This window comes from Malus domestica, chromosome 16 (genome assembly GCF_042453785.1).
Source record: "Malus domestica chromosome 16, GDT2T_hap1".
NCBI lineage: Eukaryota > Viridiplantae > Streptophyta > Magnoliopsida > Rosales > Rosaceae > Malus > Malus domestica.
Genome location: NC_091676.1, coordinates 19,160,481 through 19,173,733, shown reverse-complemented (window position 1 = coordinate 19,173,733; position 13,253 = coordinate 19,160,481). Strand labels below are relative to the sequence as shown.

At 41.0% G+C, this 13,253-nt stretch overlaps 1 protein-coding gene across 3 annotated transcripts; it reads right to left on the bottom strand.

Moving 5' to 3' along the window:
- Window positions 1–974: 974 nt before the first annotated feature.
- Window positions 975–10,217, bottom strand: LOC139192938 (uncharacterized). Of its 3 annotated transcripts, XM_070815850.1 has the most exons (6): window positions 9,890–10,217; window positions 9,634–9,754; window positions 9,154–9,220; window positions 6,527–8,350; window positions 2,008–2,074; window positions 975–1,204 (listed from the first exon to the last, which is right to left on the bottom strand). In XM_070815850.1, the coding sequence occupies exons 4-6, from the start codon at window positions 7,983–7,985 to the stop codon at window positions 1,198–1,200; spliced, it is 1,533 nt and encodes a 510-aa protein (XP_070671951.1). In that variant the 5' UTR covers window positions 7,986–8,350; window positions 9,154–9,220; window positions 9,634–9,754; window positions 9,890–10,217; the 3' UTR covers window positions 975–1,197. The 3 variants fall into 3 exon arrangements, 1 of the variants encoding a protein (XP_070671951.1); XR_011577502.1 differs by lacking the exons at window positions 6,527–8,350; window positions 9,154–9,220; window positions 9,634–9,754; window positions 9,890–10,217 and adding exons at window positions 2,488–2,608; window positions 2,744–2,927; window positions 3,010–4,015; XR_011577501.1 differs by lacking the exons at window positions 6,527–8,350; window positions 9,154–9,220; window positions 9,634–9,754; window positions 9,890–10,217 and adding exons at window positions 2,488–2,608; window positions 2,744–4,015.
- Between the last annotated feature and the right edge of the window lie 3,036 nt (window positions 10,218–13,253).

Genomic DNA, 13,253 nt, shown 5'->3' with positions numbered 1-13,253 from the left:
TTTACCGACTGAATTGGACTTGGTCACAGGTATGAAAGTTGCTTTACTCACTGAGATATTCATTTCTGTGAAGTTTGAGAATTTTTAGAAATACTTGAATTTTCCATGAGTCGGGGCGGCCGACCGCCACCCTCGGCGGCGCGTGGCCAGTGGATTGAAGATGTCGTTCTAAGTCATTTTAGATGCCTGAGCTCATAGTTGATATCCATGTGATGTGAATGGATTATTCTGAACCTAGTTTGATTTAGGTATATCACTTGGTTTTTATATGAATCGACGATCCGACCGTTGGATCGTTACTAAACTTTAATATGTGATGACACATAATATTTGAAGATTATAGGAATTGACTGATCGAGAATTCAACTTGCGGATCTTCCCGAATTGGATTTGCAAGTTCATAAAATAAATGTTAACCGCCACCTTGTTTTTGGCAATTGACCGAGACCCAACCGTTGGATCATAATGAAATTTTAGGATAATGTGTTAGAAGCATAATGTGGATCTTTGGAAGTTTTTGATCGGAAATCTGAAGAGCGGATCTTCCGGATCGAGTTATGTAGAGTTATGGATCATACCGTTGATCATAGACCAACGGTTGACTTTTGATCAATTGGTATCAAATCATTCTAAAACATCTTTAGGGATGTGTTTTACTAAGTTACATGATCTATTGATAAGGATTCTGAGATGTGGTTTGAAAATTGTCCTAGGCGCCGTTCGTCCGGGACGCCTCGAGGTACATGCTAGGAAAATGGTAGGGCAAACTCTAGGTGAGTAGATCTCTTCCTTTTTATTGTATATATATACATGATTGATAATTTCAAAAATACTCTTAAATTGAATTAAGTAATTTGTGCCATGTTATATATATTTATATGTTCTAAAGTACTACGAGATTGACACACCCTGATCCGGAGGATCCAGGTGTGCTGGCCGTCACGTGGGCGTGACGTAACCATAAGCACGACACGGAAGCGTAATAACAACATATAACAACAGAAATTCAACCCAAACTCAACATAACCACATACGGACATAACCGGACGAGTTACAAGTAAACACATAAGTTCAGAGCATAGGTTAACTGCAGTCAAGTAGGACTAAAATAAGAATACATCACCCTCAGGTGAGTCCTACATGTCCCCAAATCTGTCAGAAAGCCGGAGAGGACCTCGTGAGCCAACCACCGCTAAACTAGAACCTGGAGGGGCGCAAAACAAAATGAGTGGGTCAGTAAAACAAATTAGTTTTCCAAAACATTTCATTAAAACAGTTATATCCCCTCGCCGTAAAAACCTGTATACTTTCCCAGAAATATATAACCATATAAAATCTCAACATTTAAATCTCAAATCTTTAACATTTTCAGGAAAACATGCCATGACATAAATAAAAATATAAATCAGGTGAATAAGGAATCAATCGGAGACCCTGCAGTTGGTCCTGTACGATTAATTCAATAGCTCAAATCCCACTAAGCCGGAGTCACCACAGTGACCTATACGGCCCTACTCTGCACATCACTCGGAACTACGTAAGGTAGTCTATACGATGAAAGGTGTAAAAATACGCTCTAGTGCTTCTCTCATCATATCATCAGCGCGCATAACTAAGGTCACCCACTAGTCGGAATCACGCCTAGTGATCTGTACGACTAGCATGTCGGAACCCTCACATGGTCTGTACGACATCCACCTACTTGGATCCAAGACGAGCGTGCGGTGTGGTGAATAATATAAGCACTAACACCTAGGGTGCAGATTATGAGCTCAACTCATCTCAACAACAACAATTCAATGAATAAATGAACTCACCTGACTTACCTGTGCCTCCACAGCACCATGCAACATGTATGCATCATATTTCAATCATATAGTTCATAAACCAATTCATGATTTTCAAATAATTCTATGCATGGCATATTCAAAACATATTTTCATATAAACATTTTTCTGGGAAAAACAGTAGTATATAGGTAATACGAAAACAAAACTGCCCACTCACTGATAAGTCGACGGGTCGTAACCCCCGTGGCGTCCCTGGATGCGGTCGTCCTCGGGATACGTCTCACCTATATGCGAAACAACTATAAAAACATTAATTTTAAGCACATCACCAATAATTTGAAATAACTTCTCATACGATGCTCAATTTTGGTATATTAATATACCACATCGACCTACTCGACGTCACGAGCGTCGAGAAATTTTTAGAAAAATTTTTGGAAGCCCCACGCGCCACACGTGGCACGGGTCCACGCGCTGGCCACGCGCAGCACGTGCAGCGCACGTGTCGTCTTCTTCGCAGGTCTCGCCGGACTGGTTCTCCGGTGGCCGGACTCCGGCCGAACTCCGGCCGATTTTCAAACTCACTATTCTCCTTCGTTTTTCACCCATTTTCTTCGTATTTTATACCAAATTGAAGCCCTAAGAGTGTACAATCACGTTGGACTTGTTTTAGGGTCTAAAAACTACGAAATCTCACCTTGCAAAAACCAAAGATTCGGCCAAACTTGAAACCTACGATCCCGACGTCCAAAACTCTCCAACGAACGTCCCCGAGCTTCCTTAGAACCTCCTAAAGCTCACCACAAGCTTGAAATCTCCTGAAACACAACATTTTACGTTCGCATGAACAGTACCTCAAAAATGGAGGTTCGGGATCTATGTGAAATCGAAGGTTTCACTTCCTAAAACTAGCACCAATGAACTCAGGACGACGAAAGGATGAAGATGCATACCTTATTTGCCTCGATCCGTCGAGTTTTGAAGGGTTTTGGGTGAAGGCCGTACGTATAGGGTGAGGGGAAAGAGAGAGATCGTGAGGGAGAGGGACAGAGAGAGCTACGGGAGGGAGAGAAGACAGGGAGTGCGTGTGTGTGTGATTGTGTGGTCCAACACAATCCTCACCATCCATCCAATTCCCTAACCACAAAAATTTCCAAATTCCAAAATTAAAATCCCAAAACTTACAAAATTAATTCAATAATGTCGCACACACACGTACCCGAATGTCCGTCAAGGGTAGTTACGTCAATTCACGCCCCCGATATAGAAATCCCGGGACGGGCTGTGACAATCTCCCCTCCTTATAGAATTTCGTCCCCGAAATTCCCACAATCAAATAACCACTTAGTACCCATAAAATAACCTTGGGTACATCTCTCTCATCCGATCTTCCGTCTCCCAGGTGGCTTCCTCTACAGAATGGTTCATCCACAATACCTTTACCAAACTCACCGTCTTGTTCCTCAGAACCTTATCTTTCCAATCCAAGATAGTGACCGGTTCCTCATCATACGTCAAATCCGGATTAATCTCTAACGGTTGAGGAGGGATCACATGAGAAGGATCAGAAATATAATGCCGAAGCATAGAGACATGGAACACATTATGGACCTTAGATAACTCCGGAGGCAGTTCCAACCGGTAGGCAACTTCACCAACTCTTTCAATGATCACATAAGGTCCAATATATCTCGGACTTAGCTTCCCTCTTTTCCCAAATCGTACTACACCTCTCCAAGGCGACAATTTCAAGAATACCCAATCACCCACATCATACACTCGATCAGTAGTATGCCGATCCGCTAAACTCTTATGTCGATCTTGGGCTGCTTTCAGGTTTGACTTAATTACCTGAACATTTTGAGTCGTCTCGTCCACGATCTCAGGGCCTTCTAATACCCGTTCACCAACCTCAGACCAACATAATGGCGTTCGACACGCCCTACCATAAAGTGCCTCGAATGGGGACATACCAATGCTCGAGTGAAAACTGTTATTATAAGCAAACTCCATTAAGTCCAGACGATCATGCCAAGAATCACCAAATTGCAGTACTGAAGATCTCAACATATCCTCCAACGTCTGAATGGTCCTCTCTGATTGCCCATCAGTTTGAGGATGATAAGCTGTGCTATACAGTAATTGAGTACCCAGAGCTTCCTGAAAAGCCACCCAAAATTTAGAAGTAAACCTCGGGTCTCGATCGGAGATAATATTTACTGGGACTCCATGGTACTTGACAATCTTCGAAATAAACAACTTAGCCAATTTATTCAGAGGGTATTTCTCCCTCACAGGAATGAAATGCGCAGACTTGGTGAGTCGATCCACAATCACCCAAATACCATCAAATCCATTTCGCGTACGAGGAAGTTTATACACGAAATCCATTGTTATATTTTCCCATTTCCACTGGGGAACAGGAAGGGGTTGCATTCGCCCAAAGGGCTTCTTCCTTTCTGCTTTCACTTGCTGGCAAATAATACACCTGCTCACATATTCTGCAATTTCTCTTTTCATACCCGGCCAATAATAAAATGGTCGAATGGTATGATACATTTTTGTTCCTCCCGGATGCATCGCATAAGCTGAACAATGTGCTTCATCCAGAATTTCCTTCTTCAATTCCTCATTATTCGGAACATACATTCTGTCTTCTTGCATGAGCATACCATCTGATTCCCGAATTCTGAGGTCTTTCTTTTTCCCTTCACTTCTTAACTGAACCAACTCCTGAACTTCCTCATTCACCATCTGAGCTGCAAGTATACGGTCCACCAAAACTGGCCTGACTTGAAAACTAGCAAGAAAAGCTCCATCTCGGTCTTCAATTTCCAACCTTACCCCCGTTGTCCTCAATTCAGCAAGAAGAGGAACACGACTCGCATATAAGGCATTAAGCCTACCTTGAGGTTTCCTACTCAGTGCATCCGCTACTACATTAGCACGACCTGGATGGTATTCAATAGAACAATCATAATCACTTAACAATTCCATCCACCTTCGCTGACGAAGATTAAGATCATGCTGAGTAAACAAATACTGAAGACTCTTGTGATCAGTGAAGATCTTACACTTCTCACCATACAAGTAATGCCTCCAAATTTTCAAAGCAAAAACAATTGCTGCCAATTCAAGATCGTGAGTAGGATAGTTCCTTTCATGATTTTTCAACTGCCTAGAAGCATAGGCAATCACCTTATTATGCTGCATCAAAACACATCCCAAACCATTTAATGAAGCATCACTATATATCTCAAAATTACCGCTATCGTCGGGAAGTACCAACACCGGTGCATGAGTGAGGCAATACTTCAATTGTTGAAAGCTCCGCTCACAATTCTCATCCCACTCAAATTTAACATCCTTCCTGGTCAACTTTGTCAACGGTAAAGCAATCATAGAGAAATCCTGAACGAACCGTCGATAATAACCTGCTAAGCCAAGAAAACTTCGTACCTCCGTGACGGTTCGAGGTTGCTCCCAATTCTCCACTGCTGCAATCTTTTGAGGATCAACTTGAATACCTTGAGCTGATACAACATGCCCCAAAAATGCCACTTCAGTCAACCAAAACTGACATTTACTGAACTTGGCATACAACTGATGCTCCCTTAACTTCCTTAACACCAAATTAAGGTGTCGGATATGATCTGCTTGGGACTTAGAGTATACCAGAATATCATCAATAAAAACAATAACAAATTTATCAAGATATTTCTGGAATACCTCATTCATTAATCTCATAAAAGCTGCAGGTGCATTAGTCAACCCAAACGGCATAACCGAAAATTCATAATGTCCATACCGAGTTCGGAAAGCCGTCTTAGGTACATCGTCTTCTTTAATCTTCAATTGATAATACCCGGATCTCAAATCAATCTTAGAAAATACACACGCACCTTTCAGCTGATCAAACAAATCATCAATGCGGGGCAATGGATAACGGTTTTTAATCGTTACCCGGTTCAATTGTCTATAATCAATACACAATCGAAGAGTTCCATCCTTCTTCTTCACAAATAATACTGGGGCACCCCAAGGTGAAGAACTAGGTTGAATAAAACCTTTATCAAGTAATTCTTGCAACTGGATTTTTAATTCCCTTAACTCAGCAGGAGCCATTCTATAAGGAGTCAGAGATATAGGGTCCGTACCTGGAAGCAAATCAATAGAGAATTCCACCTCTCTGTCTGGCGGCAATCCCGGCAAATCATCAGGGAAAACATCCGGATAATGTCTGACCACACCAACTTCTTCTATACTAGTAGGAGCAACATCATTTAATACCACATGTGCCAAATATCCCTGACAACCCTTCGATAATAATTTCCTCGCCCTTATGGCAGAAATAACTCCATGTCTCACCCCACTTCTCTCGCCCACAAAAATAACCTCGGGTAATCCAGGACGATAAAAAGTAACTGATTTACCATAACAATCAATATGGGCACGATTATGGTGTAACCAATCGGCCCCTAAAATCACATCAAAATCCACAATATCTAACGGAATAAGATCAGCGGACATAATCACGCCCTCAACCATCACTGGACACCCCAGATACACACTATCCACAATACATTTATCTCCTCTAGGCATGGCAAACTCTAAATCAAATCCTAGAGGTGAAGGGTGAGGTTGGGTTATTTGAGCAAACGTATGAGAAATCACAGAGTGCGTAGCACCACAATCAATCAAAACCTTAGCAAAATGACCAAGAACATTTAACGTACCCATTATCAAGTCTGGATGGTTCTGAGCCTCCTGCAGGGACATATGATTAACTCGCCCCTGAGCTTGCTGACGTCCACCTCGGCCTCTATTGCCCTGATTACCTCGTCCCTGAGGATTACGTCCCTGGCCTGGCTGACTAGGCTGCCTGGATGATCCTGCACCACCAGTAGCAACTTCCCCCTGACGGGGCTGGCCTCCCTGATGCCACTGCGATCCACCAGCTGGCATAGAGGAATAAGAAGAATAACCTCCAAAATCCTGAGAATACCCTGCCTGAGGATAAGGCTCCTGAGAATACTGATAAGGTCCGGAAGCATACGGAGCAGCATCCCCCTGATAGTGGTAGGCACCACCACGACTCGGCTGGCCATAACCACCCGGTCCAAAACTCTGCTGAACTGGTGCTGGAGGTGGCATATTAGTCTGCTGCGGTCTCTGCTGACCCTGGGGGCACTGAGAAGCCCGATGTCCCATCTGCCCACACGTAAAACAAGCACCAGAACCTCTCCTACACTCACCATGGTGACGGGAGTTACAACGGCGGCACCATGGAGCGCCAGATCCACCAGCATCCCTCTGACCCTGAAATCTGGGTCCACCAGAAAATCTTCCACCACCTCTCCTCGGGCCAGTAAAACTATATCCCCCACTAGAAGAACTCGAACTCGCTCCACTCTTCTTAAAACTCTGTGTCTGTCGAGGTCCAGGAATAGAAATACCCTTACCCTTATCATTCTTCTTCTGACCCTCATTCTTGTCCTCGTCATCCTCACTGTCAGGAAGATTATCAGAGTCCTCCATCCTAACCAAAATCTCGAAATACTCATGATAATCAGCGCAGGGAAGTGCATTGGCAAAAGTACGCCACTTCTTCTTAGATCCCAACTTGAAACGTCGAAGCATCTCTCCCTGATTACCAGCTATATCAGTGTCATAACGAGACAAATCAGTAAACTTTCTATAATATTCATGTGCCGACATATTTCTCTGTTTCAACCTGGTGAATTCCTGCTTCTTACGGTCAATATACTCAGGAGGAACGAATCTCTTCATAAAATGCTCCTTGAATACTTTCCAGTCGGCTGCCGTCTCAGGTGACATGTACCTAGCCTGATTTATCCACCATGCTGCTGGTTCACGACCCAGAAACCAAGTGGTGGTCTCCACCCACCTATTAGCAGGGAGATTCCCCTGACTCTGCATCACCTGAAAGGTTTTCTCAATATGATCAAGCCATTTCTCTGCCCCCTCATGACTTTCATTACCCATAAAACGATCTAACTTCAAGTTGTACATGGTCTCCAGAGGTGTCCTCGGAGGAGGGGGAGGACGAATCACATTCTGTAAAGCCTGGGCCATCGCTTCCCCTAACTGAGTAATATCCGGGAAATTAGGTTCAGGAGTACGGCGGGACTCCCTACGCTCTCTACGAGGCGGCATGATTCTGACAGAAAACATCAAAAGATCGTTAAGACATTAACAATTTTACAGGACTGCAACCTAAGCTCTGATACCAAACTGACACACCCTGATCCGGAGGATCCAGGTGTGCTGGCCGTCACGTGGGCGTGACGTAACCATAAGCACGACACGGAAGCGTAATAACAACATATAACAACAGAAATTCAACCCAAACTCAACATAACCACATACGGACATAACCGGACGAGTTACAAGTAAACACATAAGTTCAGAGCATAGGTTAACTGCAGTCAAGTAGGACTAAAATAAGAATACATCACCCTCAGGTGAGTCCTACATGTCCCCAAATCTGTCAGAAAGCCGGAGAGAACCTCGTGAGCCAACCACCGCTAAACTAGAACCTGGAGGGGCGCAAAACAAAATGAGTGGGTCAGTAAAACAAATTAGTTTTCCAAAACATTTCATTAAAACAGTTATATCCCCTCGCCGTAAAAACCTGTATACTTTCCCAGAAATATATAACCATATAAAATCTCAACATTTAAATCTCAAATCTTTAACATTTTCAGGAAAACATGCCATGACATAAATAAAAATATAAATCAGGTGAATAAGGAATCAATCGGAGACCCTGCAGTTGGTCCTGTACGATTAATTCAATAGCTCAAATCCCACTAAGCCGGAGTCACCACAGTGACCTATACGGCCCTACTCTGCACATCACTCGGAACTACGTAAGGTAGTCTATACGATGAAAGGTGTAAAAATACGCTCTAGTGCTTCTCTCATCATATCATCAGCGCGCATAACTAAGGTCACCCACTAGTCGGAATCACGCCTAGTGATCTGTACGACTAGCATGTCGGAACCCTCACATGGTCTGTACGACATCCACCTACTTGGATCCAAGACGAGCGTGCGGTGTGGTGAATAATATAAGCACTAACACCTAGGGTGCAGATTATGAGCTCAACTCATCTCAACAACAACAATTCAATGAATAAATGAACTCACCTGACTTACCTGTGCCTCCACAGCACCATGCAACATGTATGCATCATATTTCAATCATATAGTTCATAAACCAATTCATGATTTTCAAATAATTCTATGCATGGCATATTCAAAACATATTTTCATATAAACATTTTTCTGGGAAAAACAGTAGTATATAGGTAATACGAAAACAAAACTGCCCACTCACTGATAAGTCGACGGGTCGTAACCCCCGTGGCGTCCCTGGATGCGGTCGTCCTCGGGATACGTCTCACCTATATGCGAAACAACTATAAAAACATTAATTTTAAGCACATCACCAATAATTTGAAATAACTTCTCATACGATGCTCAATTTTGGTATATTAATATACCACATCGACCTACTCGACGTCACGAGCGTCGAGAAATTTTTAGAAAAATTTTTGGAAGCCCCACGCGCCACACGTGGCACGGGTCCACGCGCTGGCCACGCGCAGCACGTGCAGCGCACGTGTCGTCTTCTTCGCAGGTCTCGCCGGACTGGTTCTCCGGTGGCCGGACTCCGGCCGAACTCCGGCCGATTTTCAAACTCACTATTCTCCTTCGTTTTTCACCCATTTTCTTCGTATTTTATACCAAATTGAAGCCCTAAGAGTGTACAATCACGTTGGACTTGTTTTAGGGTCTAAAAACTACGAAATCTCACCTTGCAAAAACCAAAGATTCGGCCAAACTTGAAACCTACGATCCCGACGTCCAAAACTCTCCAACGAACGTCCCCGAGCTTCCTTAGAACCTCCTAAAGCTCACCACAAGCTTGAAATCTCCTGAAACACAACATTTTACGTTCGCATGAACAGTACCTCAAAAATGGAGGTTCGGGATCTATGTGAAATCGAAGGTTTCACTTCCTAAAACTAGCACCAATGAACTCAGGACGACGAAAGGATGAAGATGCATACCTTATTTGCCTCGATCCGTCGAGTTTTGAAGGGTTTTGGGTGAAGGCCGTACGTATAGGGTGAGGGGAAAGAGAGAGATCGTGAGGGAGAGGGACAGAGAGAGCTACGGGAGGGAGAGAAGACAGGGAGTGCGTGTGTGTGTGATTGTGTGGTCCAACACAATCCTCACCATCCATCCAATTCCCTAACCACAAAAATTTCCAAATTCCAAAATTAAAATCCCAAAACTTACAAAATTAATTCAATAATGTCGCACACACACGTACCCGAATGTCCGTCAAGGGTAGTTACGTCAATTCACGCCCCCGATATAGAAATCCCGGGACGGGCTGTGACAGAGATGGTGGAGTTTAGACTATGTCATGGTATATCCATATGCATGTTACCTACAAATAATTGATGCGAACTACGAATGGCTTGATCTCTGTTTAGGGTACGTAGGCAATCTAACGAAACGTTAGATGCAACCATACCATAAATGAGACTAAATAATTGAGATAATAGCCTTGTTTGGGAAATTGTGAAATGTAAGGGACATTGGTGGAAAATGTAAGATTTAACCTTATGATTTAATGATGGGATGTTGGTCATAAATTATTGTGTGAAGGATAGAGAAATTGAAGTAAAGAATTGTAAGTATTGATAGTTAGTTAAATTAATGTTTAGTTGAGTTTGTCACCGATAATTATTCCCGAAAACTAATAATTCGGGAGTAGGGCGTTATAGATTGTACATTTTATGCCACATTATTGATATATATATATATATATATATATATATATATGGAAACACTACGATATGGTTAAGTTTTGGATTGCATCAGGGCAAGTCCATAAGTATATTTTTGCGCATAATTATTGTGAATGCTTTAAAGTACGAAGATGAACGCAAGATGCACAGATAAGTTCAGGTGAGTATATGTTGTGAAATGTGGGATACATGGTTATAATTACATTTTAATTGGAACGATTGAATGATGGCATGACTATCTTTATGTTTTGAGCAACTCCGACATTGTCGTACAGGTTGTCTATAAGTTGTACATGCCATATTAAATGCATTTAAAGCTCATAACCCTGCACTCCGGTGTTAATGCTCTCGCCCGAGGACAGAGTATAGCCTTTACGTGATCGTTCACCTCTTGCACCACACGCTCACCTTGGATTCAAGGTAGGTGCCAGTCTGTCGTACAAACCATATTAGATGGTTCCAACTTGTAGGTGACTTGCAATACTTCGCCCAGCCTTCACGTGATTGTAGCACTTGAGCGTAATTATTTACACACAGCCTGTTGTGCAAACCACAATAGGTGATTCCAACTCATGTGCAGGGATATGTGATGAGCTATGGGTTCAGCCATACAGGCCACAAGAGGTGGATCTGGCTGACATATTACTGGGATATTGATTGATGAGATATTGATAAGTCGTACAAGTCACTATAGATGATTTCGACTTATGTGCTAGCCTTGATTGATGAGATATGAGGGAGTCATACAAGTCACTATATGTGACTCTGACTTGTGTGCTAATATAGATTATTGAGCTCATGATTATTTATATTACTGATGAATTGCTGTGTCGTAGTATATTTATGGAATTAATGTTGATATATTTTTTATTTCACATTGATACGTGATAGGGTTTTCTGGAAACTATACAAGTGTTGCATTGAGGGGTTATAACGTTTTAGAAGGTTTCTATTAAAAATTTTATTTCTAGGGCCACTCACCCTTGTTTTGTTTTCACCCTCCAAGTTTTATTAGCTGAGCTTTCTTATCGTCGAGGATTCGTGGCAAATCTTAGTATTGGAGATTTCTTTTGAGGGTATGATTCTTAATCCACTTTATTGTACTTACTTATGCTCTAACGTCATGTGTGAAGTGGGTTCCTTCCAGCTCAACAGCGCACTCTGGTATTTAGTCACTCTTAAGTTTAAATTTATTCACATTTTTCCACATCATCATACTTTACGGCTTCGTCATCTTCTAGGTGTCGGCCAGCACAACTCGATTCGAAGCCCTAGTGGACATCTCGGGTCGGGGTGTGTCACGGTATTGTACAAACCCGAAATTTTATGGTACAATACTAGTGTTCAATACCATTACCAATGATATTATCGTACTGTTCGAAAAATATAAATTATATAATAATATTATTTATATATAGATCTATATAATATTTTAGTAATATTAAATGGTATTTAACTTTAATTCTTGTACTAAATGCTACTAATATGTTTTCTTTGTTTGTAATGTAGGTTTGACACAAACTCAACCTCTATCTTCTATAAGTTCAATGCCTACTCCAAATGCTTCTACATCTAAAACTTGAAAATTTGATTAATTAATATTTATTTTTTGAAGTTTAGATCCACTTCCAATTTTTATTTGGTTTGAATTTTTAACTTCTATTTGGATTATAAACCTAACTTCTATTTGATTTAGTTTGTAACTTCTATTTGGATTGTAACCTTAATTTTCATCATGAATCTTGATGCATCATTTGATTTATTATATATATGTGAATTGTGAATGATTGATGAAGTTAGACTACAGTATATGTGATAAAGGTACAAAAAATGTCTTGCCCTTGAATTGGGTTAAAAAAAAAAGAAAAAGGTTTTGACCCAAAAAAGTGGTCCATGTAGGCAATTAGTATTACTAGACCATGCCAACCGCACTATTTGACATATTGAAATTTATTACATCTAAAGTTTGATGTGGTAATGGTAATAAATTTTACCAAATAAAAAATTTGGTATGATAATTGGTATGGGAGGTTTGGTAACCATACTAAAACCCAGCCCTAAGTAAAATGTGCCTAGAAGGATAAATAATGTTATTTTTAAAAAATTAATGAGTTAAAGATATTTATTTAAAGCTCAGCCTCGTTTTTAAAGTATCTTTTAAGAACAATCATATGCTACTTTAAAAACTGTTATCTGGAGATCATTACTTTTATTTTTATAAACATTTTTTTGTTGTTTAACTTGAAAGTGGAACTTTTGATAAAAAAAGAAGTACCAAAGTGGGCCTACAAGTATTAAATTAAACTTTTTTATATTATGTGGTGTGGTTCGGTTCCAGAGATAAAACATTGAAACCAAATCCTTTTTTTTGAACTTGCAGTTTGGTTCAAATCGAAACCTTTCCAGAATTGCATAAATTAAAAGAAAAACTAATAAAAAAGACTTGAAAACTTTAAGTTTTAATGATAAAGACAAAATAAAGGGTAAAGTGAATAGTACTAGGATTGATTTTTTAGTGTAAAAATGTGGTTTTTCGTTAAAGTAAACGGTACCGGAAACTTTTTGTTAAAGTTCCAAAAAATCAAACTGTTTAGTGCGGTCCAATTTAGTCCGT